General features: G+C 37.3%; 1 protein-coding gene across 1 annotated transcript in view; it reads right to left on the reverse strand.

Moving 5' to 3' along the window:
* The window catches only part of LOC142349682 (uncharacterized), a 146,247-nt gene that overhangs the window by 82,123 nt on the left and 36,638 nt on the right, over positions 1-27,486 (reverse strand). Inside the window, exons 15-29 of the mRNA XM_075401409.1 lie at positions 18,852-18,965; positions 18,418-18,650; positions 17,801-18,021; positions 15,635-15,759; positions 13,851-13,988; positions 10,573-10,731; positions 10,046-10,213; positions 9,544-9,638; positions 8,826-8,920; positions 8,500-8,594; positions 8,101-8,232; positions 5,048-5,189; positions 4,544-4,640; positions 2,936-3,128; positions 2,336-2,512 (exon numbers count right to left, since the gene is read on the reverse strand). Of these exons, the coding sequence (XP_075257524.1) occupies positions 2,336-2,512; positions 2,936-3,128; positions 4,544-4,640; positions 5,048-5,189; positions 8,101-8,232; positions 8,500-8,594; positions 8,826-8,920; positions 9,544-9,638; positions 10,046-10,213; positions 10,573-10,731; positions 13,851-13,988; positions 15,635-15,759; positions 17,801-18,021; positions 18,418-18,650; positions 18,852-18,965 (2,184 nt within the window). The remainder of the gene's footprint in view (positions 1-2,335; positions 2,513-2,935; positions 3,129-4,543; positions 4,641-5,047; positions 5,190-8,100; positions 8,233-8,499; positions 8,595-8,825; positions 8,921-9,543; positions 9,639-10,045; positions 10,214-10,572; positions 10,732-13,850; positions 13,989-15,634; positions 15,760-17,800; positions 18,022-18,417; positions 18,651-18,851; positions 18,966-27,486) is intronic.

Raw genomic sequence — 27,486 nt, forward strand, 5'->3', positions numbered from 1 at the left:
ATATTTCATGTTGCTAAAAAGTTCTAATGTTTTTTTGCTGGCGGGCAAAGTTTATTGGATGCAAAGTGCGAATAAACTTCTTTGGTTCTAAGCACACCACGCTAAATTAACTGAACAAAAAAACTTCCAACCCTCAAAAATAAGTTAAGAACTTAATGATAACCTGGCATATTTCAGTCAATTTTTGGCGATCCATATCTTTTCCGGTGGCGGACAGATAGAAAAAGGAAAGCTTTGAAAAGCTCTCAATTTTTTTTACATTTTTTTCCAATTCTATTTTAGTTTGTTTCATACGTCAATCTCTTTTTGTACACCTGCTAACTGGTAAATTAATGAACTTTAACTTTTGTTCTGATATGAAATTTAAAAATCCGCTTTTTATCATATGAAACTTTCGAAAAAAATAGCGTAAAATTTCGATGAAAAAAAATATTTTTGAACTTTTGATTAATTTTTTCCTCTATGGTCTTGGAATAACATTTAGGGTTCAAAAACGAATAGTTTAACAGTTATCTCTAAAAAAATTCAGAAACAATTATTTAGCTTATGCTTAAAAAGAGCCCATCAAGACAATTGAGTGTACCTTAAAAAAAGAACTAATTAGTATTTAATTTTTCCCGATGAAAAGCCAAAGTAAATAACACGGGTATCAATTGACTTTAATGCTGTCAAAACAAGTTAAAATTAGGCAAAAATCCGTGCACATTTTTTGAAAAATAGTGAACAATTGTTGCACTATTCTAAATTCCATAAAACTCCAACTTTCTTTTCAATAAGTTAAGAAGGCTTTTTAATAGAGAAAAAGAGAAATCAAATAAACGAAAAGTCAAGTCAAAGTAATTAAATTACTGAGAGCAATGGGTTTCCTCCGCCTCGTTTTGTAAATCTGTTCAAAAAACTTAACAAAAAACTTTTGTTTATCTGCCTTCGAGATTTTTAAAGCACAAATTTGTTCAAATTTGTTTTTCAAACCGCATAAAGTTGCTTGTATTTACAAGACAAAATTTGGAAGCACAAGGTTGTTCAATGTTCAACAACACATGTATGTTTTGCCATGAGCAATAAGATTTTTTCAAAAAAATACAAAATGAAGGCTAAAACTCAAAATTTAGCCTTGTTAACTATTTCTTCAACAACTCTTTTTAATTTTCATAGAATGTTTTCTTGGTCAAAAACATATGCTTTTTGCAGTAAAAGTATAAAATGTGAGAATAGAGAAGCGCTTCAGGGAGTTGAAAAAACTATTTCGAAAGTCTGCGCAAAACTTGAGTCTCGGTTATTTTTAAGAAACACAGAGAGAATGTATTGCAAAAGCTCAAAATTTTTGTATTTATTTTACGTGAAAAAAACCTCAATAGCACTGCATTAAAACGCAACAAGGTTCAGTTTCCAGTTTCAAATATTTTATTTAGTTTCTAGAAATTTTTGGATAAATTTATAATACTAAAAAGCTTATTTCCACAAACTTAGTTCCTCCTATGAATCAAGTCGGCTTTGACGTATCTCATTTCTCAGTTTTGAACGAATAAATAATATCGTTTTTGGTTAAAAGGTACCAAAAAATTCTATTTATGTGAGTTTGAATGATGCTGCGTAATTAGGTTGCCATTAGAAGGAGATAACCTGAAAATAAATTGCTCTCATTTTTTCTTATTTTCGGTTGTCAATTGCCAAAAGAATAGTCCTTCTCTTTCACAAATCTTGTAGGACATTTTATTTAGATTGTTTTCCTTAACGTTTCATTCATTTAACTGAAAAATTGAGATGGAGTAAATATCTGGCATCGAAAATGTCATGCTGTAACTGATGTTTGAGATGTTTTATGCTAGTTTAAGTTGATGAGTCATGATTTGATGAAAGACACTCTTTAACGGTTATTAACTGTTGTTGTTATTATTGCTTAAGACACAAAACCAGAAACAGAATCCATCTACTTTACCCTTGAGGTCTACCCGTTTGTCTTGATTATCTTTTCATTCCAAAACAACACTTCACCGGTCTATTTGAGCTTACGTTTTGATCAAAGCATGCTTACTTTTGCAAGACTTATCAGTTTCAACGTAATTAGAATTTCACAACATTAAATCCTTTAGCTAAAATTATTGGAATGCAACTTCATAATTGTTATTTTTACTTCTTCTGAATTTTAAATGTAATGGAAATTTTACCAACGTAATGGATAATTCCACTTCTCATTAAGAGATACAAATAATTATAAGTACAAAAACAAGCAATAGTTTGTTCACTCATGGTAATTAATGACAACAAAACTTTTGTCAATGGGAAATGCAAATGATCCAAATTATCCTGTTTAGACACGAATGACTGGTATTACCGAGAGTGTTTTCCAGGTAGACGTCATAAGACGAGACTCCCACTTGGGTGGCCGAGTCGTGTGGGTATGTCCACGCAATATCTACTGATGTCTGTCCACCTTCTGTGAAGTAAGCGAACTTGGGTACTCCCGGCCATGAGCAGCCAGAGAGAGGAACGCTCACTTCGCTTATCAGACCTAAACAGTATATTAACAAATATAACCCGTATGAGTTATCTTTCGTCATCATCAAAATATATCAAACGACTCATATTCGACAAGTCATGTTATAGACATCGATAATTCTTTGACCTCATGCCATATAATTTTAGCGCTTAAATGTAAACTTTGATTACAACCAAAAACTTATTTCATTCGCAACAAAAGCGAGCGAACCAAAAGGGGTACGTGTCAAACTGATAGATGAACAAATGTTGAATCTTGGACAAAATTCTAAGAACAGAAAAGACAGACAAAGAGCAGCAAACCCAGCCGAACTCACAGTTAAAGATCTCGCCTTTGTCAAGTGATATGTCGAATAACATATACATCGGAAGTAATAACAGAAAAGGACCACATTTTCAATGACAAAGTGGGTTTATGATAAATTCTAACTCTAACCGTGTTTGATAGCCACAGCTGTGTACTCAATTTGCACTCCCGCAAGTAATCCAGTGTGAGTGAATGTGAAGTTGTCTTTAATTTGTGCCACTTGGTCTCCATTTGCAAATATGACCACATCTACATTGGGCAGGTCGTCGAATATTTGCACGTTCACTTGGATTGCACCACTCAGGCCCGCAACCGGAACCACCTGAGCAGAAAAACAAGTACGATGAGAGGAGTGTCACAGTGCCATTAGCTGTAAAAAGTATTATTCTATAAAATGAAAATTTTCATTATCATTATGGGCTCACAGCTGGCCTTGTCATACGTCAGACAGGGCAGGTAAAAATCAACCTCCAACTTGTCAAATTTGATCTCAAGTATGAATTACGATTCTGCAAAGATTAGAAAACGCTTGGGCGCAGGCTACTGTTAATTGATACAGCTGTTTTACAATAAAACCCAGTGGCAAACCATAAAAAAAGGAAGCGCAACCCAAAAATCTGTAACACAGGATAAACACATTTGCTATTCCAGGTACTGAAGACGAAACCAACTTCACATCTAGAACAATTTGATCCCAGGTTTAGGTGCGCAACCCTAGACCGCTCTGATCAGACCATTTCCCAGACTTTGCCCTCTTATCAGACCATCGTACGACCTAAATCCCTCTGATCAAACCGTAGTGTGACCCAAGAAATTGTGCGACCAAAACGACCTCTGATCAGACCATCGAGCGACCGAAATCCCTCCGATCAGACTATCGTGTGACCCAATTAATTCGCGCGACTCTGGTGCGACCCAAATTTTTGTGCGACTTTAGTGCGACCAACGTTCCCTCTGATCAGACCATACTTCAAAATTTGTCCTATGATTAGACCACTCCCAAATACATGTTAAAATCCGTTATTGTTTGTTTAAATTATTCAATTCAAACCTATATACTACTCAACTTAAAATTGAATATTTTAGTGTATCTTGCTAAAGTTAGGGCAAATCTAGTTGATAAAAATAGTCTGAACAAAAAGTCATTTTGAAGTGCCTCCAACTTTCTTTGAGTAATCAAAGACAGTGATAAAAAAACTGCAGTCAAACAAATCTGGTCAGTTAATGTCAGATTTTGGGGCAATTTATGTCCAGACTTCGGTCTCTGATCAGACCGCAGTGCGACCATTGTCCAGATCATCGTGCGACTCAAGCGTTTCCCAGACCATGTATTTTGGGTCGAACCACGCCACTAGTGTGCGACCCAAATGGTCTGATTAGAGCGGTTTAGGGTCGCGCAACTAAACCTGGGATCAGTTTTTTATGTTGACAATAATCACAGACTCAGTGTTATTTTGGAGAAATATTAATCATTACCTCAATTTCATGTCATGGAAAAAGCAGATCAGATAAAAACTGCAAACAAATTTTCGGTTTTAATTTGAAAAGCGAAGAGGAGACTGGCTGGTGCTCTTCTTCTTTTTCAAATTTTATATTTTTATGCTGAAGAATTGCAAAAAAACTCCTGTAAAAGTTCTTCAAAACTGCCTCAAAACTTTGGAAGGAAATCTTTCAAGACGATGAAAGTTCTTGCAATATCCTGCAAATGACCATGTCAAATAAAATCAACAAACTCACGTCGACTATGTTCGGTTTGGTTGGTCTGGTGGCAACAGTAATCTCAGTCCAGTTTGAGTACTTAGTTGTGCTGTCCCCAGTGCAGTATAACACCGACCTAGGCAAAAAGAAAAAAGTTCTACTGATAGTATTAATCTGCTTCTATAAAATACCCTTTACCATTTTTTGGAACTGTGAAAATCTGCTAACAAAAATAGGGTGATAAGGAGCTATTTTTTCAGAAGAAATAAATTTGTTTATCACATTTGGGAGAAATGTTTGCAGTCCTTTCAATTAGTAGGTGAAAAAATAATCATAAAAAGTAATACGGAAAATTATCCGTCGATTTCTCAAAATAGTGTGTGTGTGTGTTTTCGTATAACCATAGTATGATTATCATGAAGACATTATGAACATCGACAACTTTATAGCAACGGAATGATTATAACGTCAAACTATATTCCGTCTTTCTGTTTTCTGAGATTTCGTCCAGAAAAATAGTTTTTACAGCCCAAAATGACGTACCTCAATTGTATGCCGTACTGAGTGCCACTAGCAATAGCTGGTAAGATGTAGGAAGAGTCCACTGTCAGTTCCAAAGAAGCAGCCGAACCAGTCTGGTTAGCAATGGTCCACACACTGCCATGGTCTATCGAGATCTCGTAGTCTGTTACAAGATAGGTAATCTATCAGAATTAGTTCGCTACAGAAGCAGTTTTCTATAATGATACTTAAAACTTGTTGCAACAAAGTAATCCTCAAGTTTAGTTTTTCCATATCCCCAGTGATTCTGGAATTTTTATCGTGTAAGATCTGATAAGACGCTGATCAAAAATCTTTATTTTGTAAGATCTTATCTGTTCTTACACGATAAAAATTCTGCCCTACGTGAACTTTACTTGCAATGAAATTGTAAAATTTTTTGATTAAAATAATGCTGGCAAATTTGATTTGAACTGAATATTTTTTATGTAAGTATTGGATTTGTTATTTATAAACCGTGGGCCGATATGTATAAATATAAGATCGGCTGAGAAAGTTATTTCTCAAACAAGTTCCATAACTTTAAAACATTTCATTATTGCTCTATATAACGCTCAAAAGTCACTAAATTCTTTTACTGATTAAACCAACGGACAGTGCGACCATCAATAATAGCCAAAAAGGGGTGTACAAATTTTTATAAGTCACATAAAATAAACAGTTACAAATTTGCACAATTTTAATTTGAAAAGTGACAATTTCCCAGCATTTTTTCAAAAAAATCATTGTTTGCAAACAACTAGTAATTACGAATACTAAGTATCGGCTGAAAACAAATAAATTGATCAAATCTGAGTGGAAAAGAAGGCCGATGAAAACCGCATTTATAGAGATTATGTAATGAGACAAAAAATGATTCTGAAATTAAAACAAAAACATAGCCAGCAATTGCCGGAGAATAGCCGCCGTTGACCCGCTTGAGGTACATTGGAATTGAAAAAGAAAAAATTAGGATAGAAAATCATAGAATTCTTCTGTGTCAAAGTGTTCTTATTTGATGTGTGCGAATTCTCCATATTCGGTTAGATTCTAAATTACACTTAGTTCAGCTTCTAAACTGAAAGCTTTTAAGCACAATACGAACGCCATTTAGCAATCACTTTAATGAACTTTGATAACCTAATGCATTATAACTCAACGACAGCGCTTAATGTTTATCCCGTCTCTTTTGTTTTTGATCTTTTGACTTTGATCGTATTCACTACATTACGTAATTCAAACGTGAAAGAATTTAAAATGCTTTCAATTGAAACAGTGAGTGGAGTAAGTCAGAAGTCAAACGTGAAAATCGTAAAGCGTGACTTTTGTAAAACGAACAACGTGACCAAAAGGTAATGCGAATTTTTTTTTAAAAAAAAGGAGAGCGCCTAAATTATAGCCGTCGAGAGGCTGACGGTGGCTAATAACAAATGAAATCTGAATCACAGTGTCAGTGTCAAAGTCGTGAGAAAAAAATTAAAATACGAATACGTTGAAAAGGTTCAATTTTACATTAGTCTGAAAAACACGCTAAAACTCAGGCGTACATATACTGCTAATCTATAAGAGATTACGAAAATTTAATCCAAGTTTTACTATAGACAAAACTATCTTATGGGCAAAATGACTCCTTAAAGTATTTGAAGCAAGGTCAAACAAAACTTTGATATCATTAGTCCCAATTTGTGCTTCTAAACATTTTTATTCGTCGTTGAGAACTTGAACAGAACTATATTTGAATCTCTATCTAAATCAGTACTCACTGTTTCAACTTTTTTCATCAGTTTGAAATACTACGGGATTCACTATTATAACTAAATGCACGATCATAACCCAATTCGATCTATCATTACTGAGACTTTATGCCGAAACAACAAACGACAAAAAATGCAGCTAAATAGAATTTTACTACATTGATTTAAAAAAAAACAAATGATTAAAGTTACGACAACAATTAGCTATCAACTGCAAACACTAAATAGGTTCCTTTAAGCTTCGATAACAAACCAAACTCAAAACTCGTAAAAATAAGACTAATTGAAATAACCACAAAAACAACAAAAAAGTGCACACTAGAAAAGCTCACTAAAAATTTATGGACAAGACACACTGTCAAAATCATAAAAATGTTCAACTCAAGAAACATAAATTAGGTTCAATTGTATCACTAATGTTTTACGAAAACAACGAACTCCAAAGTCTCCAAAGAAACCTTAACTGTCCAATGATGGGGTGAAAAATGCAACTAAGCAGCACTAGATCAATTCTATGACTTTTAATAGGACTCGGATGAATAAAAAATAGAGAAAAAATAGTGGAAACTTCGCGCTCCACTTTCGATTAGATCGCAAAAGTTCAAGCTTTAAAAGTGCTCAAGCTTTCACAGCATTTAGTACTCCAGCATTACCAAGTTGCCACTCTAATTTTACATCTCTAATTTGATAATCAATCCATGGATTGTAATTAAGAATTTCTAAGTACATTTTCATGGGCACAATATATCCTGATAAATCCTGAATCTATATCAGGATATCACAATATATCCTGATAAATCCTGAATCTATATCAGGATATCACAATATATCCTGATATAGTTTTGTCCTAATTTGCACTAATTCAAATTGGCTTGATTTTGCAGAAGTATTTGACGAAAGCTGAAAAGTATTTGATTTGCTTGGTATAGGTATGAAAACTGCGAATTAATTATCAATTATGCCTGGTGTTAGACATTTTTTTACTAATTAGGAAACAAACCACCACGAAAAATCCATCTAATTCTAGATAGGAAATAAACCCCCGCGGAAATGAAACCCCATTTTAAAATTAAATTTTGGTCGCGATAATTTGCTCGGTTCTGAAAATTTCATATAAAGTACCGCCGGAGGCTAAAGCAGAACCATGGTCCGTGAGACATGGTCAAGCGAGCTAAAAGCGCAGCTCGTCAATAGCCAATTTTGTTTTTTTCCGTTTTTTCCGAAACCGTGACAATTATCTACCCAGATAAAAAAAATTTGGGCACCACTGAGGTTGTGTAGTTGGTGGCAGCATAACATTACCTGATAGTGTAGCGGATGGGGAGCTCCAAGCAAGGATAAAAGACTGGCTAGTGGATGAAATCCACCTGACATCAGTTGGCGGAATCGGGTTAGTACATCCTGTCACCACTTCACTTTTTGCACTCTCCACACCTGTCGCACATCACTAACATTTGCTATTCAATCGTTATGCGAATGTAATACGATAATTCGGTACTCTCTAATAATATCTATAATATATTTTTTACGGTTCCCAGTCACGACAAACTCAATTTGCCATTAAAACTGCATCTTTAAACATCTCGGCTCCTCGACTTATTATTGATAGTTTGTTATTACCAATTTTTAAAATAAAATTTGAATAGACATATCTGATCGTAATAATACTGCTTTATGTTAATGCACAATACTTCATCTAACCTTTATAGTAGGCGTACACGTAGTAATTGTAGTGAGTTCCAGGCAGCAAATTGTCATTGTCAACCAACGGGGAAAAGTCACTCACGTTTGTGAATCTGAAAATCAGGCAACAGAGAAAGTTGTCGTTAACTTCCAACGATCCAATATTTTTATTTCTTGTTCCAGTAGCTTTTTCCAACCAATTATACCACTGCAAACCCAAAATCCAAATTCTCCGCAATTTCTCTATTTTTTGAGAGGGTATTTGATCCGGGAAGCCATCTTGTCTTCGAAAACAACTTAGGAGTAGAATGTAAAATTTCAGAGAAAAGTAAAAGCGAACTAACTTTAGTCCCTGTTCGACGCTGTTTTCTTTCCTTCGGAACACATTGAACCTCACTATCTCCTGGTTAGTGTCTTGTGTGTTTTGGATCAGCTCTACCTGCAGCGAACATAAAAGACTAACGTAGGAAGAATGGCTTCAACGCCACATACAGCGGCCGGCACTGGCAGCCAGCAATTGTAAATGAAATCATGATTAAACAAGTGGCTAAACTACATGCTGACAACATATAAATAAAACGCAAATTTTAAATTTTTAACTTATAGCAATACAGTTTGGTGACGCCCTAATTATTTTTTTTAAAAAAACTAATGCAACTCTTTTGTCTATCGAACTTGTTCCAGTCTTATAAGCTTTTCTCATTATTTTTGCCTTAATTTGCGACGTAAAAAATGCATTTATCAATATGCTCCGGAAGGGCATAGTTGACTTTGACATAGTTGACCTGACATTCATACCTCAAATTTACTGTATGCTTCTTTTATGGTGACAAGTCGCATGTTCCGTTCGAAGTCAAATCGATAGTATCAAACTATGAACAGACAAAAAACTGCATAAGAAACCGACAGGATCCAGATATTTTCCAAATGAAGAGGATCTAAAAAAGATAATTTGGTTCGATTCAGCTTTCAGAAATGGATGCAGCATTCTGACAATTTTCTTGCTAGTTCGAAACACGTCTGAGGTATTGTAACACTGTTTAATGTCAAGTTGGACCTTACCTGCAGAGATGTTGTGTCGACAGTGGCCACCTTTAGCGATGGCTGAGCAGGAGGAATGTCCACGTACAAATCGGTCATCGCGTGGCTCACGAAATCTGCAAAATAAGAAAGCCTTCAATGTGGGCTGGAAATGATGACAGCAACACTTAATAAAAATTACTTAAAAGAAATCGGGCGAAAACCATAAACTCATTTTGGGATCAAAGCCTTATTGATAGTACGAGGTCCTTCAAGAGATAGAAGACCAGTGCTCTTTGTATACATCTACATGACAGCTCTACCCTCTGTTTAAACATTAACTATATCTCCTAAAAGAGCTAAATTAAGAATTTCTTTCACTGGAAAGGACATTGGCTGTCTGGAGAGCCTTTATTAGATACTCTATGATGAGATTATTTATTTAATAAACTTTAATTACATTTCAGAATTAATTTCATAAACATTCACGTGTTGGCAATCAAAATCAAGCCCATGTTACACACAACAACGGTTGGACTTTTACCTTCTGAAGCAGCGGCAGATCCTGTTCTGTCTGCATTGGTACACGTGTACACACTCTGCACTTGGATGAAGTAGGTCTTGGCGAAACCAGACAGCTGGCTAGAGATGTCCTGGCTATTTGCACTCACCGAGGGGAACGCATTTACAGCCCCAATGAACAAGTTGTAGTCTGTTGATAAAAAGGCTCCAATAAACAGAAATTAGGTCAGAAAGAGTCAAAAAGTTTTTTAAAATTGAAAAGTAGCCAGCTGGATCTGAAGATATGCACGCTTTTACCGCTAAAAATAGCTACAACTTTTAGTTCATTTCCACATAAAAGTTTTCGTTTTTACCTAGCATCTTTGAAAATTTTTTGTTTTCCATCAACCTCAAGTGTGAAAAAAAAATGCAACTTGGGTTTCTCAGAAAGTTGGGTATCACAATTAAAGTTTACAGAAAGTTCGCATTACGAAATAGACGCTCGTTTCTTTCATACCCTAACCACAGTGATCATTACAAGTTCTCACTAGCAATGACAATTAAACTTACAAGTAGGTGCATTTGGAGGTTCTCCCCAATTAGCAACAAACACTTGATTGTCTGGATCTATAGTGGACATTTTGATAGACACTGGCTGTTCTGGATTGGTGCACATCACCACAGTGGTAGATATTTCGCTCTCAACTCCATTCGCGCCAACGTATGAGGCTGAAAAAATCATAAGCAAGGTGGCAGCACAGCAAAAAAACCTTTTGACCTTCAAAACATCAACTGCACGTTGGTTATAATTAAATACGCTATCTAATTTACCTCAGCTTCTCCTTGCTTCGGCTATAAATGCGCTCTAGTACACATTTCAGTGAACACTAGCCGGTCTGTGAAACCATAAGAAAATCAATTACACAAATAGAATTTTTAAAAGAAGTTAAGGTTTCTGTTTCGCGCCAACTCGGACGAACTCTTGCCCCTCGTTTAACAGCCATAGGTGTCACTACTTACTCTATCTATGCATACTTCACTTGTCTTTTGCTCTTAGTACAGCGCTGTTAACCATTGAGCTCAATTAGGACTGATATTTACTATAAAAGAGGAAGATAAAACAATACGACTTAAACTACTCAAAACTTAGTTTCATAGCAATTTTATGGATAATGGGAGTAGGAAAAGCCTACAAACTTCAGATTAGCAGTCCTCCATACTACCAACTGCGCTATAACCATTAAAAACCACCGTTTCTCATCATCGCTTTTACCTTATCAACAAACATATTTCAGATTGAGAGCATATGAGGTCACGCAAAAATCAAAACGTAAAGCCTGAACAACTTAGTTGAAAGCTATGGGTGTTTTAGAATAGCGCAGAATCTTTTAAGCTAAAAATTGATGGTAAAGCGTGTCTCGAAACGCCTTTATTATGCTAGGTTGCATAAGTAAGGACCATTGAAAGAACGCTATTTATTAAAAAGAGGAAGTTAAGACAATACGACTTAAACTGCTCAAAATTTAGTTTCATAGCAATTTTAGGGATAATGGTAGTAGGAAAACCCTACAAACTTCAGATTAGCAGTCCTCCATCCTACCAACTGCGCTATAACCATTAAAAACCACCGTTTCTCATCATCGCTTTTACCTTATCAACAAACATATTTCAGATTGAGAGCATATGAGGTCACGCAAAAATCAAAACGTAAAGCCTGAACAACTTAGTTGAAAGCTATGGGTGTTTTAGAATAGCGCAGAATCTTTTAAGCTAAAAATTGATGGTAAAGCGTGTCTCGAAACGCCTTTATTATGCTTGGTTGCATAAGTAAGGACCATTGAAAGAACGCTATTTATTAAAAAGAGGAAGTTAAGACAATACGACTTAAACTGCTCAAAATTTAGTTTCATAGCAATTTTAGGGATAATGGTAGTAGGAAAACCCTACAAACTTCAGATTAGCAGTCCTCCATCCTACCAACTGCGCTATAACCATTAAAAACCACCGTTTCTCATCATCGCTTTTACCTTATCAACAAACATATTTCAGATTGAGAGCATATGAGGTCACGCAAAAATCAAAACGTAAAGCCTGAACAACTTAGTTGAAAGCTATGGGTGTTGTAAAATAGCGCAGAATCTTTTAAGCTAAAAATTGATGGTAAAGCGTGTCTCGAAACGCGTTTAATATGCTAGGTTGCATAAGTAAGGACCCTTGAAAGAACGCTTTTTATTAAAAAGAGGAAGTTAAGACAATACGACTTAAACTGCTCAAAACTTAGTTTCATAGCAATTTTATGGATAATGGTAGTAGGAAAACACTTCAAACTTCAGATTAGCAGTCATCGATTCTACCAACTGCGCTATAACCACTACAAAACACCGTTTCTCACAATCGCTATAATCGATCATTAAAAATATTTCAGATTGACAGCATTTGAGATCGCGCAAAAATCAAACATTAAAGCGTGATAAAACTTAAATTTAACCTAAGAGTTTTCCAGAAAAGCGCATAATCTGTGAAGAAAAACTTCTGCAGAAACACACACGTTTACAATAAATACTTCAGATTTCGTTCGAGAGCAATTAAAAATCACGTAGTACCCAGGACAGTAAATCCGCCCTCTGAGGGCATACTTTCAAGCCCTCATAGCCTCGGGGTTACTGCACCTGAAAAAAAAAATTTTTTGTCCCAGGCCCAATTCTCACACATCTACTTTCAGTCTTTTAGGTCATTGACCTCTCTCGATAAGTTGGCTTAACCATGCTGCTCAGTGCAGCTCTTAAACATGCGCTTCGAGAGGCCCCTAATTATGCAAAAAATTTGTCCATTTTAGTGCTCACGCGTTTAATGTATAGGAGGATTACCATTTTTCATTCCCCAGACACACACAGAAACTTAAACCAACTCGTGTCGCAAAAAACTGCTCTCAAATAACAGGCGGCATGGTGTTGACTAGAAATTTTTATGTCTACAAAAGGGAAGGTAACCGTCACAGGTTCGCACCCTCGACCCTCAGAATTACAGTCCTACATCTTACCAACTGCGCCGTAACCACTTCCACTAACTATTGCAAGCGCTCTGATCGTATCAATAAACGAATTTCAGATTGGATGGAGAGCATTTGAGATCACGCAATACTCAAACAGCTAAGCGTGAAAGAAATTAATTTAATGCTAAGGGCGTTCTAAGAATCTATAAAGCTAAAAATTGGCAGAAAAACACACGTTCACAATGAATACTTCAGAGTTCGTTCGAGAGCAATTAAAAACACGTAGTATCCAGGACAGTAAATCCGCCCTCTGGGGCATACTTTCAAGCCCTTATAGCCTCGTATTAACTACACCTGAATAACTGCGTTTTGTCCCAGGTTCGGTTCTCACCCGTCTACTTTGAGTCTTTTATGCCATTGGCCTCTCTCGATATGTTTGCTTAACCATGCTGCTCAATGCTGCTCTTAAACATGCGCTTCGAGAGGCCCCTTAAACATGCAAAAAATTTTTCTATCTGAGTGAGTGCTCACGCGTTTAATATATAGGATGAAATTTAATGAATTTATCTCATAATTCTGCTCCAAATTCAATTCAAGCCCTTCTTTAGGGGTTCCTTACGGGTATTATATCTCGGAACGGTAACCGATGCACTCATTGCACATTCTGCATCCTATTACGAGAACAAAAAAAAGAGCATTTAGTTCCTGAAACTAATGAAATGTTGATTAAAATTCTTCATGAGCTATGCCAGATATAAGTTTAATTATTCTACTTTCAAAAATCATTCAATTGACTGCTTTTATAATTTTGCACATCTTTTGAGCTGCTTACTGATTCTTGATTATTGATTCTTACCCCTGTATGAGTATTGAGTGGCCATTTGAAGGTTGTTGTCTATGAATGGCTGAGTGACATTGAAGTTGAGTTGCCACCTCCCATCTGGGTCACGTCTATACACGCTTCTCAATACTGGCGCCAACCCATCCACGAAGTCTAAATGAATAGCTAATGGCGAATGCAGATTACGAAAACATAATTTCTAATATTAAAAAAATGACTACAACAAATTTAGTCGGGCTAAATAAATGCGCAGAATAAATTTAATCGCGGTAAAAATGTGCTGACAGAGTTTAACCGGGCTTTGGATCTGGTCAGATTTGAGTCAATTTCTCCTGCTCAACTAAAAGACATTGAAGTAGAAATCATGCTCGCATGAATCATTCTGAGAATAATTCTGATAATAGCAAAACTTGAAATGAACAGAAAAAGGGCCAGAAAAAAATTCTGACGTAATTTTAATGGTTCAGTACTAATTTTTAATGTCCCGGGTATCGATCAAGTTACGGTAATGTCCCGGGTCATCGATCAAACAACTTTCTTGGATTTCGTACTAGGTCATATATGATTCTTAGTAATCGTACTGGGTCATATATGATTTGTATGATTTCTTGGTAGTCATATAAGGATCATACATAAATTTTCAAATAGGGCATCTGACTTAAAATACAAGTAGTGGGTTTCAGAAGCAAAAAGTAAAACGATATGTTTCACTTCTGTGGGGGTAAAAAAGCAAAAAAAATGAAGAAATATTCTTTGTAATCATACTAAGTAAAGCGATATGTTTCACATCTGTGGGGGTAAAAAAGCAAAAAATGAAAAAAAACTCTTTGTAATCATACTAGGTCATATATGATTTGTATGATTTCTTAGTACTCATACAAGGAACATACAGAAAAAAAAACAACCATTGCATTGAACCAAAAAATCTCATACAAGGATAAAAAACTTTGATCTCATACAAGGATCATACACTTTTTCAAGCATGTTTTCTTTCGTTTCATGAATTGTTCATCTATGATTTCTTGGATTTCATGCTAGGGTCATGTATGAAAACTTGGATTTCAAACGAGGATCATATATGATTTCTTTGGTTTCATACTAGGGTCGTACTAAGAAATCTAATATGATCAGTATGAAATCATATATGATCCTTGTATGAAATCAACGAAATTTCAACGAGGGGTATTCTGTTATCAATTCAACTCAAGCCTGTGGAAGTTATCCTAAAAGAGCATAATCACCATTGCATTGCCGCCATTAGCATTTCGTGTTACTTAAAAGAAGAACATAGCCGACTAACGTCCTGACAATTGCTCTCAAATGACTGAATAGTCAGTAGCTAGCTGGGGCTTAGGAAGATCAAGTTAAGTAACAGAAAGAGGGTTGAGCTGTAGAAAAAAGGGAGTACATTAGGGAGGGGTCCTACCACTGAAAAACTGCATATTTAATTATGATTTTGATTTTATCTCTTCTCAGCCTTGATGATTTGCACACAAGTAAGCTCTAAGAGAGCTGCATAGCCACTTAATATTCTTCGGGCTTTAATTGTTTTTCCCGTGTCTTAATGGCGAAAAGTCGAATGGTCAGATGAAAAAAAATAACAAGAAGAAAGGTCGGTAGTACAAAAAAATCTTCTGTTTTCCTAAGTAAATTCCAAAAATCAGAGAAACGAGATATTTCTAAGAAAAAGAGATAAAGGCTCAGAAAATCAGGACACCATGACAAGTTAAACCTGTTTAGCAAATGTACATATGAAAGCAAAAATTAATAAGCATATTATAGACGAAGAGGTAACTAACTAATAGTCATGAATCCAGGAGTATCGCCAGGAGCAATTTCAATCAGTGGAGGGGCCATTGTAGTCCTCGCTTCAATCGACGTTTCAGAGGAGTTTAGTGGGACACTATTCTCCAACACATAGGTGCTGAAGCAATCGTACTTGTTATTCAATGAAGATGAAGCTGAAAATTACACCGCAGATGTATACCTAAATCGTCACTGTCAAGTTTGACCGATTATGTAACTAAATTCCACTTTGCCATGTATAAGAGACTTCAAAGAATTTGGCGGATTTATATCGAAAACAAAATTTAGGCTGCTTTGAACGGAAAATGATAACTACTTTATGCCAAAAGGGGGCCAGTTTGAAAATTTCAAAATTGCCATGGCTATTTGCCTCAGACAAGAGCTGACTTGAGATCATTTTATTCACTTAAGAATGATAAAACATACTTGTAATACGAGTGCTAATTTGTAATCAGATTATTGAACAAAAGGATCAAACGGAACAAATTGGGTATGAAATTGGGTACTTGAACAACTAACTCAACACCTAACTCTTAATGGTCTGATTAACAAGAATCAATTCGGCTTTCAAAAGCAAAAGTCCTGTCTCGATACTATCATTTCATTAACTGAAAAGATAAACCAATGCGTTGACGAAAACAAAATTTTTGTCACACTCTTTTTAGACTTAGCAAAGGCTTTCAACTCAATATCTATAGATGTTTTTATGAACAAAATAAAAAGGTATGGAATTGGAGAAAATGCAAGAATCTTATTAAACTCTTTCCTTTGTGATAGAAAACAGTGTGTAAAAAATGGGATAGCAAAATCAGATTGGATTGTCATAAATCACGGTGTTCCTCAGGGAACTGTCTTAGGGCCTCTAATTTTTATACCTTATGTCAACGATTTCAGTGAAGCTGTATCAACGAATTGTGATGTATTACAGTTTGCCGATGATACAGCAATTCTATGTCATGCAAAGAATGAAGCAAATTTGCAGCTAATAGCTGAAGATACATTAAACAAGACAGATCAATATATGAAACAAAACAGGTTAACTTTAAATGAGAAAAAAACGGAGTTAATGGTGTTCAGGAATGAAAAATTGCCGATCATTGAAACTGTCGATTTCAAGGGACACCGATTGGAAGCATCTGAAAAATGTAGATATTTAGGTGTAATAATTGATAGGGAACTGACATACCAAAATCAACTTAATAAGGCTATCAGTAAAATGGCTTCAGCAATCAGATCATTATATTTGGTTCGTTATCAGGTACCGCTAAAAACAAGAATAAATCTTTTTAAATCACTAGTTTTGTCTCATTTAGATTTTAGCGCAATTTTTTTTCAAAATTTACCATCTTACTCTATTGACAGAATTAACAAACAGATAAACTGGGTAATAAAAGTTTGCTTTATGAAAACCAAATACGATACTACCAGAGATCTACTTCTGGAGACTAAAATTCTTCCAGCAGAGCTCCAAATAACACGGGTGTCTTTAAATAGGTTTTTCAATATTCTCCAACAAACAAGAAATCGCTCTAATAAACATTTCAGATTTTTAGAAAACGTGCCTATTATTGTAAACAAACGAACCCATAACCTTTTCTTAGAACAAAAATGTAAGTCAAAATGGAGTAATGGTTCAATTGTTCGTAACTTTATTCGAAAATGGAACACACTTCCAATTACAATTAGAAAAGAAACGTCGAAGACCAAATTTAAACAAAAAGTTACAGCGGAAATGCTTAAACGACACGAAAGAGTTCCAATAGACAGAGTTGCAGGATTTAAACATATTTTTTATTAAATTATTTTACGAAAACCGAACCTTAGTTTGTTATAAATTAGAAAAAAATAATGTTTGATTAATAAATTTCTAACATGTAACATTAACCAAGTGGTTAGTTTAATTTACATGTTTGCAGATTAAAAAAAATTGGTTATTTTGGTACAAGGGGTATTTTGACATTGGCTAATTTGTCATATAACCTAACTTTTTTTCCATAAAACTTAATGTAACCGAGATAAGCAAGGGAAATTCAGCCAAATCAATTTAGGTATATCTCTGCTCCGTCATATAATCAAATTAAAATTCTCCAGTCAAACCATATCAAACGCAAAGTTAAAGTAATGTTCTGAAAAGAGCTGAGAAAAACTGAAAGACTCACAACACTTTAATTGAGTACGCAGTATCAGCAGCCAGCCCAGTAGAGAAGGTGTAAGTGTTCAACTGGGCAGTTGTGGGGCATGCTTCCGTCACCCCGTCAATCACGAGGCAGTGAGCATCAATAGTGCCGAGGTGGTTGATCCAAGTGACTGTCATAGAGTCCTTAGTGACAGCTGTGATTTCCAGATTAGACACCGCGGGGGGATATGTGTACACTGTTATCTGGAGAAAATGACATATGAGACGGGTGATTAATTGGATGCATTCAGTCTACTTGGTTAATCCAGGTATATGTATTGTAATCTTGTTCTACGATAGCAGTCGCGAATCAGCTAAGGTCACCTTATAGATTAAAAAAATCGGGGTTTTCAGCTTCTGAAAGTAACTTTAATAAGAAACAGAATTCAAAAATATATAATGTCAAGACGGGATATCCTCATGTGAAACCATAATTATATATATATTTTCGGAAAACTTGTCTTTTTTTTGTGGGTTTTGATCAATAAGTTATTATTTTGAGTTATATTACAATAACTAATATTAATAAAACCGATTTTTGCTACATTTGAGAAATGAAAACAGAATTACTCAATAGTTAAAGGGCATGGTTGAACTAACGGAATCAGAAATCTCTGAAATGACTCCGTTTTTCTCAACAGCTCCTTTGTATGTATAACCCACTCCTGCGGTTAGTCCAGAATCGTCGAATGAATTTGAAGCGCTGTTTGTAAGTACCAGTTTGACTTCGTCTCTCCATATGTGGTAAGTGTACTCCGAGTCAGCTGTGTCAAAGTTGATTTGGATCGAAGTCTCACCTGTTGGCTCGGCGGCCAAGACCGGAGCTACGGGAGCTAAAAAAAGTGGCGGCGTTTGCAACTGCAATGCCTCTAGCTTGTTGCATGAACAAAAACATCTAGCAAGCAGTTATGGAACGGATACGAAAAAATTGATTTTCATTTCTAAAAAACTATTAATCAAGACAGACACTTTTAATCTCTACCGAAATATAATTTCAGATGATGAAATGTGTGGTGAAGAAAGTGGGAAGTTACTTGTGAAAGTGGGAATAGTTATGATTTGTTCAGAGAGAAGAATGGTAGTGGCTCCTCCGTTGGAACTCATTTCACAGTACACATATGATTGCACGTTGATCACCAGAGCAGCACCTGAAATAAAAATGCATATGTTTTCTTTTCCTTTGCCAACGAGAGCGTTGTTCCTATAACCACGTGCGAGCAAACTACCACGCTTTGAACTCTATGGTACCAAAAAATAGCATGCACCCAAAGATTCCACAAATAAGCCTGAGAAAATTAAAAAAAAACATATGGCGGTCAGATCAGTTCTCTGGTAACGATTTTCGAGCAATACGTTTTGTTCTTTAACGTGTATTAAGTGGTTTGTAAAGTTCTCATACAAGTCTCCGACAACTCTACGAAGAAATTGATGACAACCTTTGATTTATGCAAAGGAGGGTTATTGTGCTGGACTTAAGTCCTAAATATGCTCTTTTTTCGTATATGCTCTCTTTTTTAATTTCAAGATACAGAGCCTTCAAACTGCTTGAACATCTAACAAGCAATTTCTATCCATCTGATCTTATTGCACCCAAAAACAAATAAGCTGACAGTAAAGAGAAATTGTGATCCGCGCCCGACATCAGCTCTACTGATGTTACGTAGTAAATGAACGAATAATATTAACCAATCAGAATCGAGTATTTCTTAATAACAAATAGGCATATAAATCGCTCCAAAAAAGATTTAAATACGTTCTAATATACGTAGAAAGTTCCAGAAAAGTTCATTTAACCTATTTTTAAGTAAATATAACCACTATATGTATCGATTAGACTCGTATTCGGCTTAATAATTTTAGGTTTTCTAGACAATTGCCGAATGAATACGAACTAATTTTATGTCAATAACATCAGACAAAAACAAGTAAAAGAGCATCGAAAAAACCTTGCCGTCTAAGTTTCACTTGTTGTACTGCTTAATGCTTACACATCGCCTACACGTTGCTATATAATCTGAAATGAACTCCCGAACTACTGTTTTCGTCAGAGTTTATATGGGCCCGCGACCCTCACTGGAAGAAGCAGATTTACAAATTTAACATCAACATAGTTTGAATTTGGACTTTTGATAAACGCGGTTGGTAAATTGTTCCCGCGGAGGCGCAAATCCGGACTGTTATTACCCGAATTATCCCAAGCTGCATGTTTGTTATTGCCTGAAGTTGTCAATTTGTTACAACTCACATCCATACCAACAGAATTATTCTTAAACGCTCCCTGTGGACAACTTTTTGGAACCACACGAACAAATATCTTATAAATTTTTTTAAAAAAGCAGGCGCCCAGGGTTCACAAAAAGGGACTCTATCCAAAGTTTGAGGCCAGATTGGAGCAAATGTTTGGACATGATCTATAATGCCCTGTACGAAAAAAAATTGAGAAAGCAGAGCTGGGACTGATTACCGATCGCCGGAGTCAGTAACACTGGTATCTGCACAAATTTAGAGGAAGCCCTCAAGACGTTTGACTGGGTCATCTTCATTAGAACGGGTCAACATTAGACGTTTGACTGGGTCATATTCAATAGAACGGGTCCTACACAAATTTAAAGGAAGCTCTCAAGACGTTTGACTGGATCATCTTCATTAGAACGGGTCAACTCCAAAAAAGTTTAAAGACTTTTTTTTGCATTGAATTTTTTTGCTGATTTATGTGAATTAATTAGATTTATCACTTAGACGGCAAGAAAACCAACCCGTGATTTTTTTTGATATTGGTGTACAAGATTTAAACTAATCTTTGTTGAAAACATTGGTAAGGGGGCCCACAAAAAACGATTTTATAGACAAAAAAACATCGCCTTTGAAAATTTTTGGTAGATTTACCAAAAATTAGAAAACATTGATACAGTCGGTTCGTATATCAAAAATAACTTCTGATATAGAGAAAATTGAGAGAAAATAGTGCTAAAATGTTCAATTTTGAAAATTTTTGGTCAATTTTGAGGCAATTCAAAAAAAAAATTAGAAATTAAATACCGAAAATTGATAAACCGTATTTTCGAGCATAAAACGGTCCAGATAGTGGATTATCGTTCCGTTTTAAAAAAATTGCCATAAAATTTATCAAATATAGAAAAAAAATTGGACGAAAGCATAAATTTTTGACAAAGTTGTCAAAAATCAATTTCTCAACAAGAAGGTTTGTAAATTGAGTGAAACTCAATAAACACAAAAAAATGTAAAGTTTTTCACAACCTCCGGTCTACAAAAAAATTATCGAATGACTACATTTTTTCCTCGTCGCTCGTTTATGTACCGTTTCGGTCGCGCCCTTTTCGTCCTTTAACTATTCAATTCTCCGTGTTCCGTTTTTTCAATAACGTCGCTCTCCCAAAACTTCGCTTTTCGTTTTCTTCCGCTATTTTTCGGGATCTGGATGCGGTATGTCATATGTGATGAAGTATGTTGTTGTTTTTGCTGTAGTATGTTGAGTATGCTAGTATGCTGTTTTGTTGTTTAGGTCTTATAGCTTTCTAGGCTGTGACTTAAGTTTGTTCTCGAGTTACGGCTGGATTGTCCTTTGACTTTTCAATTTTACAAATTTACTAGCGCCCCTGTTGTAGTATATTGATTTTGCTGCTGTATGTTTGCGTGTAACTGTATGATTGCTAAATGGTTTGGTCTTTTTGCTTCCTAAGATGTGACTTAATTTTATTCTCGAGTTACGGCTGGATTGTTTCTGGACTTTCCCAACTGTTAAAGTCTACAAATACACTTCTAACGTTTATTTAATTTTTCTGTAGCTTGTTTAATATTGTTAGTATATTGATTGGTTGTTTTGGTTTGGGAATTGCTGGGGTGTGGCATAAAATTATTCTGGAGTTACGGCTAGTAAATTTCTCGACCTTTTCATCCTTAGTGTACTACTGCATTGTCGTAAATTAATTTTTTGTTATATTAAGTCCCATAATGAACTATGCTACATTATCTTGCAGTAACTTCTCTACGTCTTCCTAGGGTGTGACTTAAGTTTGTTCTGGAGTTACGGCTAGGTTGTTTGGTTGAGTTTTTGCTGTAGTCTGCTATCATGTTCTTTCCTAATTTCCCGCTCGTTCTTTCCCACCGTCCCGTTTCGTTGGGTTGCGCGTTTTGCGCTAGACTTCCCGTCCGTCCAGTTTCCGTTCCATCGCGCACTGCTCTCTCGACTTCTCGCTTGTCCCGTTTCCGTTTCGTCGCGCGTTGCTCGCTCGACTTCCCGTTCGCAACCTTTCCGTTTCTTCGCGCGTTGCACGCTCGACTTCCCGTGTGTGCTTTGTCTCCCTCCGCGTTGAGCGCATAGCTTTCAGCGCTCCACTTCTGTTTTTATCGGGCAATGTGTGCTGGACGACCTTTCTGCTCTTTGGACGGTTTGTTTTACAGACCTTCTACAGTGTGCTGTGTTTGGTGTCTTTTGTGTTTGGTTTGTTTTGCGTAGAATTGGTTTGTTTGGTGTATGCATATAATAGATAACCGTTTGCAGTGATAGTTTTGCTGGTCTTTGGAAATAACAACATCGTGATGTCTAATAGTCTTGATCAAAAAGTCAAAAAGTTGAACGCTGCCAGGTCAAAACGTGAAGCTGAATTGCATGCTATACATGAAGATATTCTTCAAGGTATAAATAGTCAAAGTAGGCGAGTGAAAGTTGAACGCCTACTAGCAAAGTGCAACGAAGCATTTATGGCTGTTGTGACAAAAATGAGGACCTGATAGCTTTTGCAGGAAAAACGGAGGATCCAAGTGCACTTGTTCCTTCATTAGAGTCTTACTTGGCAAGGACAACTAATAACGACAAGATACTCACTTCAGCACGAAACTACATCAACTCTGCTGATGATAAAGTGAGTGAGTTCCAGGAACCAAGGGCTTCCATTCGTTCTAGACTTCCCTCACTTAGGGCCTCGTCAAAAACATCTAGTCAGTGTAAACATGATTACGTAATTGCTAAAATGAAGCAGGAAGAAATTGAAAAACAGAATGAGGGAGCCATTCGCCTTGCTAAACAAAAAAGCAAATGGAATTAGATGAGCTGGAGGAAAGCAACAGGAAACGGTTAGCAGAGGCAACTCTTCAAGAATTTGAATTGCTGGACGTTGTTTCCAAAGGTAGCCAATCTGAAACAACTGCAAGTGCTAGGAGCTCAATGAGAAGTGAAAAAGCTGTCCAAGACTGGATTAACACCCCACTTGCTTTAAGTTTTTAAAACGAGAAAACTGGTGAACCAGAGGTTACGAAAGACCCTCAAGAATGCCCTAGCCACGATAACGGCGAAGCAGTGGAAGATCACAACACTGAAATTTCGAGGCAATCTATTCCAATAAATTGTCGAGGCAATTACAATTTAAGCAATGAGACCTTGCAGCAAATCGACCCTTATTATAGTCCACCTGAAAAATTGGCTGCTGCTACCACACAGGCGTTTTACCAGGCGCACCTACGAGCGCAAATGAATCAAACCGGCCAACAAGGCACGGCGCTTCCGATCAAAACTAACCAAGGAGCCGCAGATAGTCACCCGTCTTCTGTACACGCCCCAGGGGCTTCTTCACCACCCATTCAAGAGCCCGTTCGACCACAAACAAATCAAAATAAGTCGTCCGATTTTTTTTCCACACGCACAACTTCAAATTTCAGAATCCAGGGGACCTGAAACATCAAGTCTACCCAAGAATAATTCGGCCCAGCGAATATGCTCCCGACAACAAATTAATTTTGTCCCCCGAGAACCAAACGCCAATATTCCTACTTTTCCGACAACAAATCATCCAGCCCCCGCAATAAACGTTCCCTTGCGCCCAAGCGCCCCACCAAGTCCAAACACACAACAGCACATCTCCGAAACCGCTCATCCCAATGACCTTCCCATTCCGAACACAGTCTTCGCACCTAACCTCACTGCTCCCATCCAACATGCCCCTTTGATTCATCAGCCTCTCGTCAACAACTTTTTCAGAACAATAATGACCAAGTACACAAAGTCGTGCGTTGCGTTGCTCCTCCTCTCCCAAATATTCCCAATATACCTCTTGGCCAACACTTTGTGCCAAATATGAGCCATTGGCGGTTTCCACAGCTCATACCATCAATAATCAACCAACACATTAATACCGTGAATAGTGTACCTCCAAATGTACAAGCTCACATTTTGCCCTCAAATACTAATATTCCATAACAAATATATTCGAATTCACCCCTTTTGATTGATATACAATCACCATCCGGCACACAACAGGAAAACCCAATCGCAACTTCTAGTAATGTTGTACTTGGTCTAGCCACTCCGGTTTTTCAGCCAACCTATCCTTATGTTGGGCCCACACCGCTGACGTAGAGTGGCCCGCAAGTTTCTGCAGCTGTCTCTTCAATTGCAGAAAATGCGTCATTGATTAAAGAATTGGCTGATGCGATAACAAGTAAGAAAAACGACCCTTTGCCCGAGTGGAAACTTGCACAATTTAACGTCGACCCATTACAGTGGCATGAATTGTATGGTCAATTCAAAAGCGCGGTTGACTCGCAGTCGCTAACTGATGACGTGAAAATGACATATCTTAAAACACTCGTCACCGGTAAATCAAAGATTGCAATCGCCGAGTTTGCTTTCTGTAGTTTAATGTACAAGGATGCACTAGCGCTTCCCTATTTAACCAAGTGGTACAGAAGTTACCACCAAACGTGAAAGAGTCGTGGTCGCTCTTTACAGTTAAGAAGCACTGGGTTAAACCTACCCTCCTTAACTTTAACGATTGGCTTAAAGAAAAGGCTGAGGCCCATGATCTTATGAAACAAAGCGCAACCAAGGCAAAGCCTGAAGATAATAGCACTTCAATAACCACGAACAAAACAGCCTGAAAAGTGTTTGCATCAAATTCACAACAAAGGGGAACAATGAAGCAAATGCCATCTTCTTCCACAAGCACTTACTCTCGCTGTATTGTATGCAAAGATAACCACCGGCTGTGGGAATGTCGAGTTTTCAAGGAAAGGACTCCAACCCAGAGAGCTAAATTGGTGGCGGATAATTAACTTTGCTTTTCGTGCTTACGCGATCAGCACACATTCCGCCAGTGCCCTCAACCGAGAATGTGCCGAGCAGAGGGGTGCAAAAGATCGCATAACTCACTATTGCATGGAGCAGATAGGGTTTTCCCAACAAAACAGTCAACAAATCCTAATACCAATCAGCCTTCTGGCAACACAGGTTAAAGTAAAGCAACTACTAGTCAACAGCCGTCTATTAAGACCACAACGATGTCATCTGTTACTGATGTTAAGGGGCTTCTTCAGGTAACGGAATTGCATTTGGTCAATTCGTCCGGTTAAGATACCAAGGTTTTAGTTATGTGTGATACCGCCTGCAGTAACTCTTGGGTGGCCAGTAGTCTCGCAGATAGAATTGGTTTGCACGGTAAAGCACTAAAACTAACTGTCAAGAGCAATAATACCGAAGAAGTAGTTGACACTAGGATTGTTGAGGTTACTGTGAAACCAAGAGAACATCAGGATTTCGAACCATTTACCATCAAACCTTTCATTAAAGAGAATCTGAATGTGGGCTCTGATATAATTAATGTAAAGGCCCTGCAAGAGACTTACCCACACTTAGCGGTCCTTGATCCGGTGACATATTCCTATAAAGATATTGAGATGATACTCGGACAAGATGTCTATCATGCCATCCGCCCGTTAGAATACTTCTCTGCCGATGAGAAGCGTTCACCCGTTGCTGTACGCTTACCCATAGGTTGGGTCTTAAGCGGTCCGTTACCATCAAGTTCTTGTTTAACCTCAACGTGCTTTAAAGTGAATATCGATCATGACAATGAGTTAGCAAGTCAAGTAAAGTTATGGTGCGACATTGAATCATTCGGGGGCAAACAAGCAGATCGGCTCAAGATCTGCAGCAGACGCAAGGGCTCACAAAATCTTTGAGATTAACACCAGAATAACCTGAGATACGATGTCAGAATGCTGTGGGCAGCAGATAACATCCAGTTCCCAAATAATTACTTTTCCTCCCTTGTGCAACTAAAATCTCTCGAAAAACGATTGGCCAAGGATGAAGACCTTAGGGAGAATTATACTAGTACCATCAAGGAAGATCTAAATAAGGGGTATGTAATTGAAGTTTCAGACGCTCACAAGGTTGAGAACTGGTCCGATAAAAAGTGGTACCCACACCACCATCCGGTTTTAAACCCGAACAAACCGGGTAAGGTGCGTAGGGTGCTTAATGGAGCAGCAAAATTTCATCGTGCCTCACTGAACAAATCTTTGCTCACTGGCCCTGATCAGCTCCAAAACCTTATTTACTTACTTCTCCGCTTCCGATAACATCCATATGCCGTCTCTGCCAACATCGAGGGAAAGTTTCTACAGGTTGGCGTATTACCATCAGATCAACCATCAGTTCGCTTTCTGTGGCAGGAGGACCCCACAACAAACGTTGTAGTGTATCAATATGCGCGCCATATATTCGGGGCTAAAGACTCGCCCACATGCGCCAACTATGCATTACAACGCACTGCGAGAGACAATGCCAAGTTTTACCCTGAAGCTGCAAAAGCCGTCCTTGGAAACTTTTTCATCAACGATTAACTTGACTCAGTGGAGTCTCCTGAGAAAGCCATCAATAGATCGAAGGAATTGGTACATCTTCTCCATATCGGTGGGTTCAAGTTTACAAAGTTTGTAAGCAATGTATCAAATCTGGCCGATATAATTGGTTCTCCTCAATCTGCTGAGCCCAAGGTTATTGTGTCTTGTCAGGAGGGTTCATCGCATGTGCTAGGGCTAAAGTGGGATCACATTAATGACACTTAAGTTGTGAGTAGGGGTACAAGCTGCGCTATCATCAAGTCCCTCACGCAACGCTTGGGCCTAAGTCTGGTCTCGAAAGTCTTTGACCCCATTGGTTTACAGTCGGTGCGTTTACAGTCGGTGCGCGACTGCTCTAAAAAGACATCTGGCGTGTCACAGGACAACAATGGGATGACGAGCTCCCACATGACATGGTTCAAAGATTATTGGTTTGGAGTGCGGACTTACCAAAGCTTGAAAATATCAAAATTTCTCGTACTTTAATGGACCCTTTGATAATGTAGAATTGCATATGTTTGGTGACAGTTCCCAGGATATTTTTAGTGCCGTCGCATTTCTTCGAGCCCAAGTAACAACTCCTACGGGAGAAGATAAAAACAGAGCTTGCGTTTGTTTTGGGGAAAGCGCGCGTGGCGCCAATGAAAGTAATGACTGTCCCAAAACTGTAGTTGCAAGCAACTCTACTTGCCGCTCGGCTGAAGAACGAAATTATTCAGGCACTTACTGTAACTGTTAACCAGGTATTCATGTGGACAGACGGCACGACCGTTCTTCAGTGGATAAACTCTAATGAAAAGCAGCCAATCTTTGTTGCAAAACGCGTTTGTGAATTTTTGGAGTATACCAGCGTTGACCAATGGAACCACGTCGCAACTAAGGATAATCCCGCTGACGCTGGCACGCGTAGAATGTCCGCTGAAGTTTTGCAACTAAGCAGTTGGGTCAAAGGTTCTTATTTCCTAACTTACTCACTTTTCCCGTTCGTATCGAACAAAGACGTCATTGATAACATCAAATTTGGCGTCA

The sequence above is a fragment of the Convolutriloba macropyga genome, chromosome 11 (assembly GCF_964194025.1).
Source record: "Convolutriloba macropyga chromosome 11, txConMacr16.3, whole genome shotgun sequence".
NCBI lineage: Eukaryota > Metazoa > Xenacoelomorpha > Acoela > Convolutidae > Convolutriloba > Convolutriloba macropyga.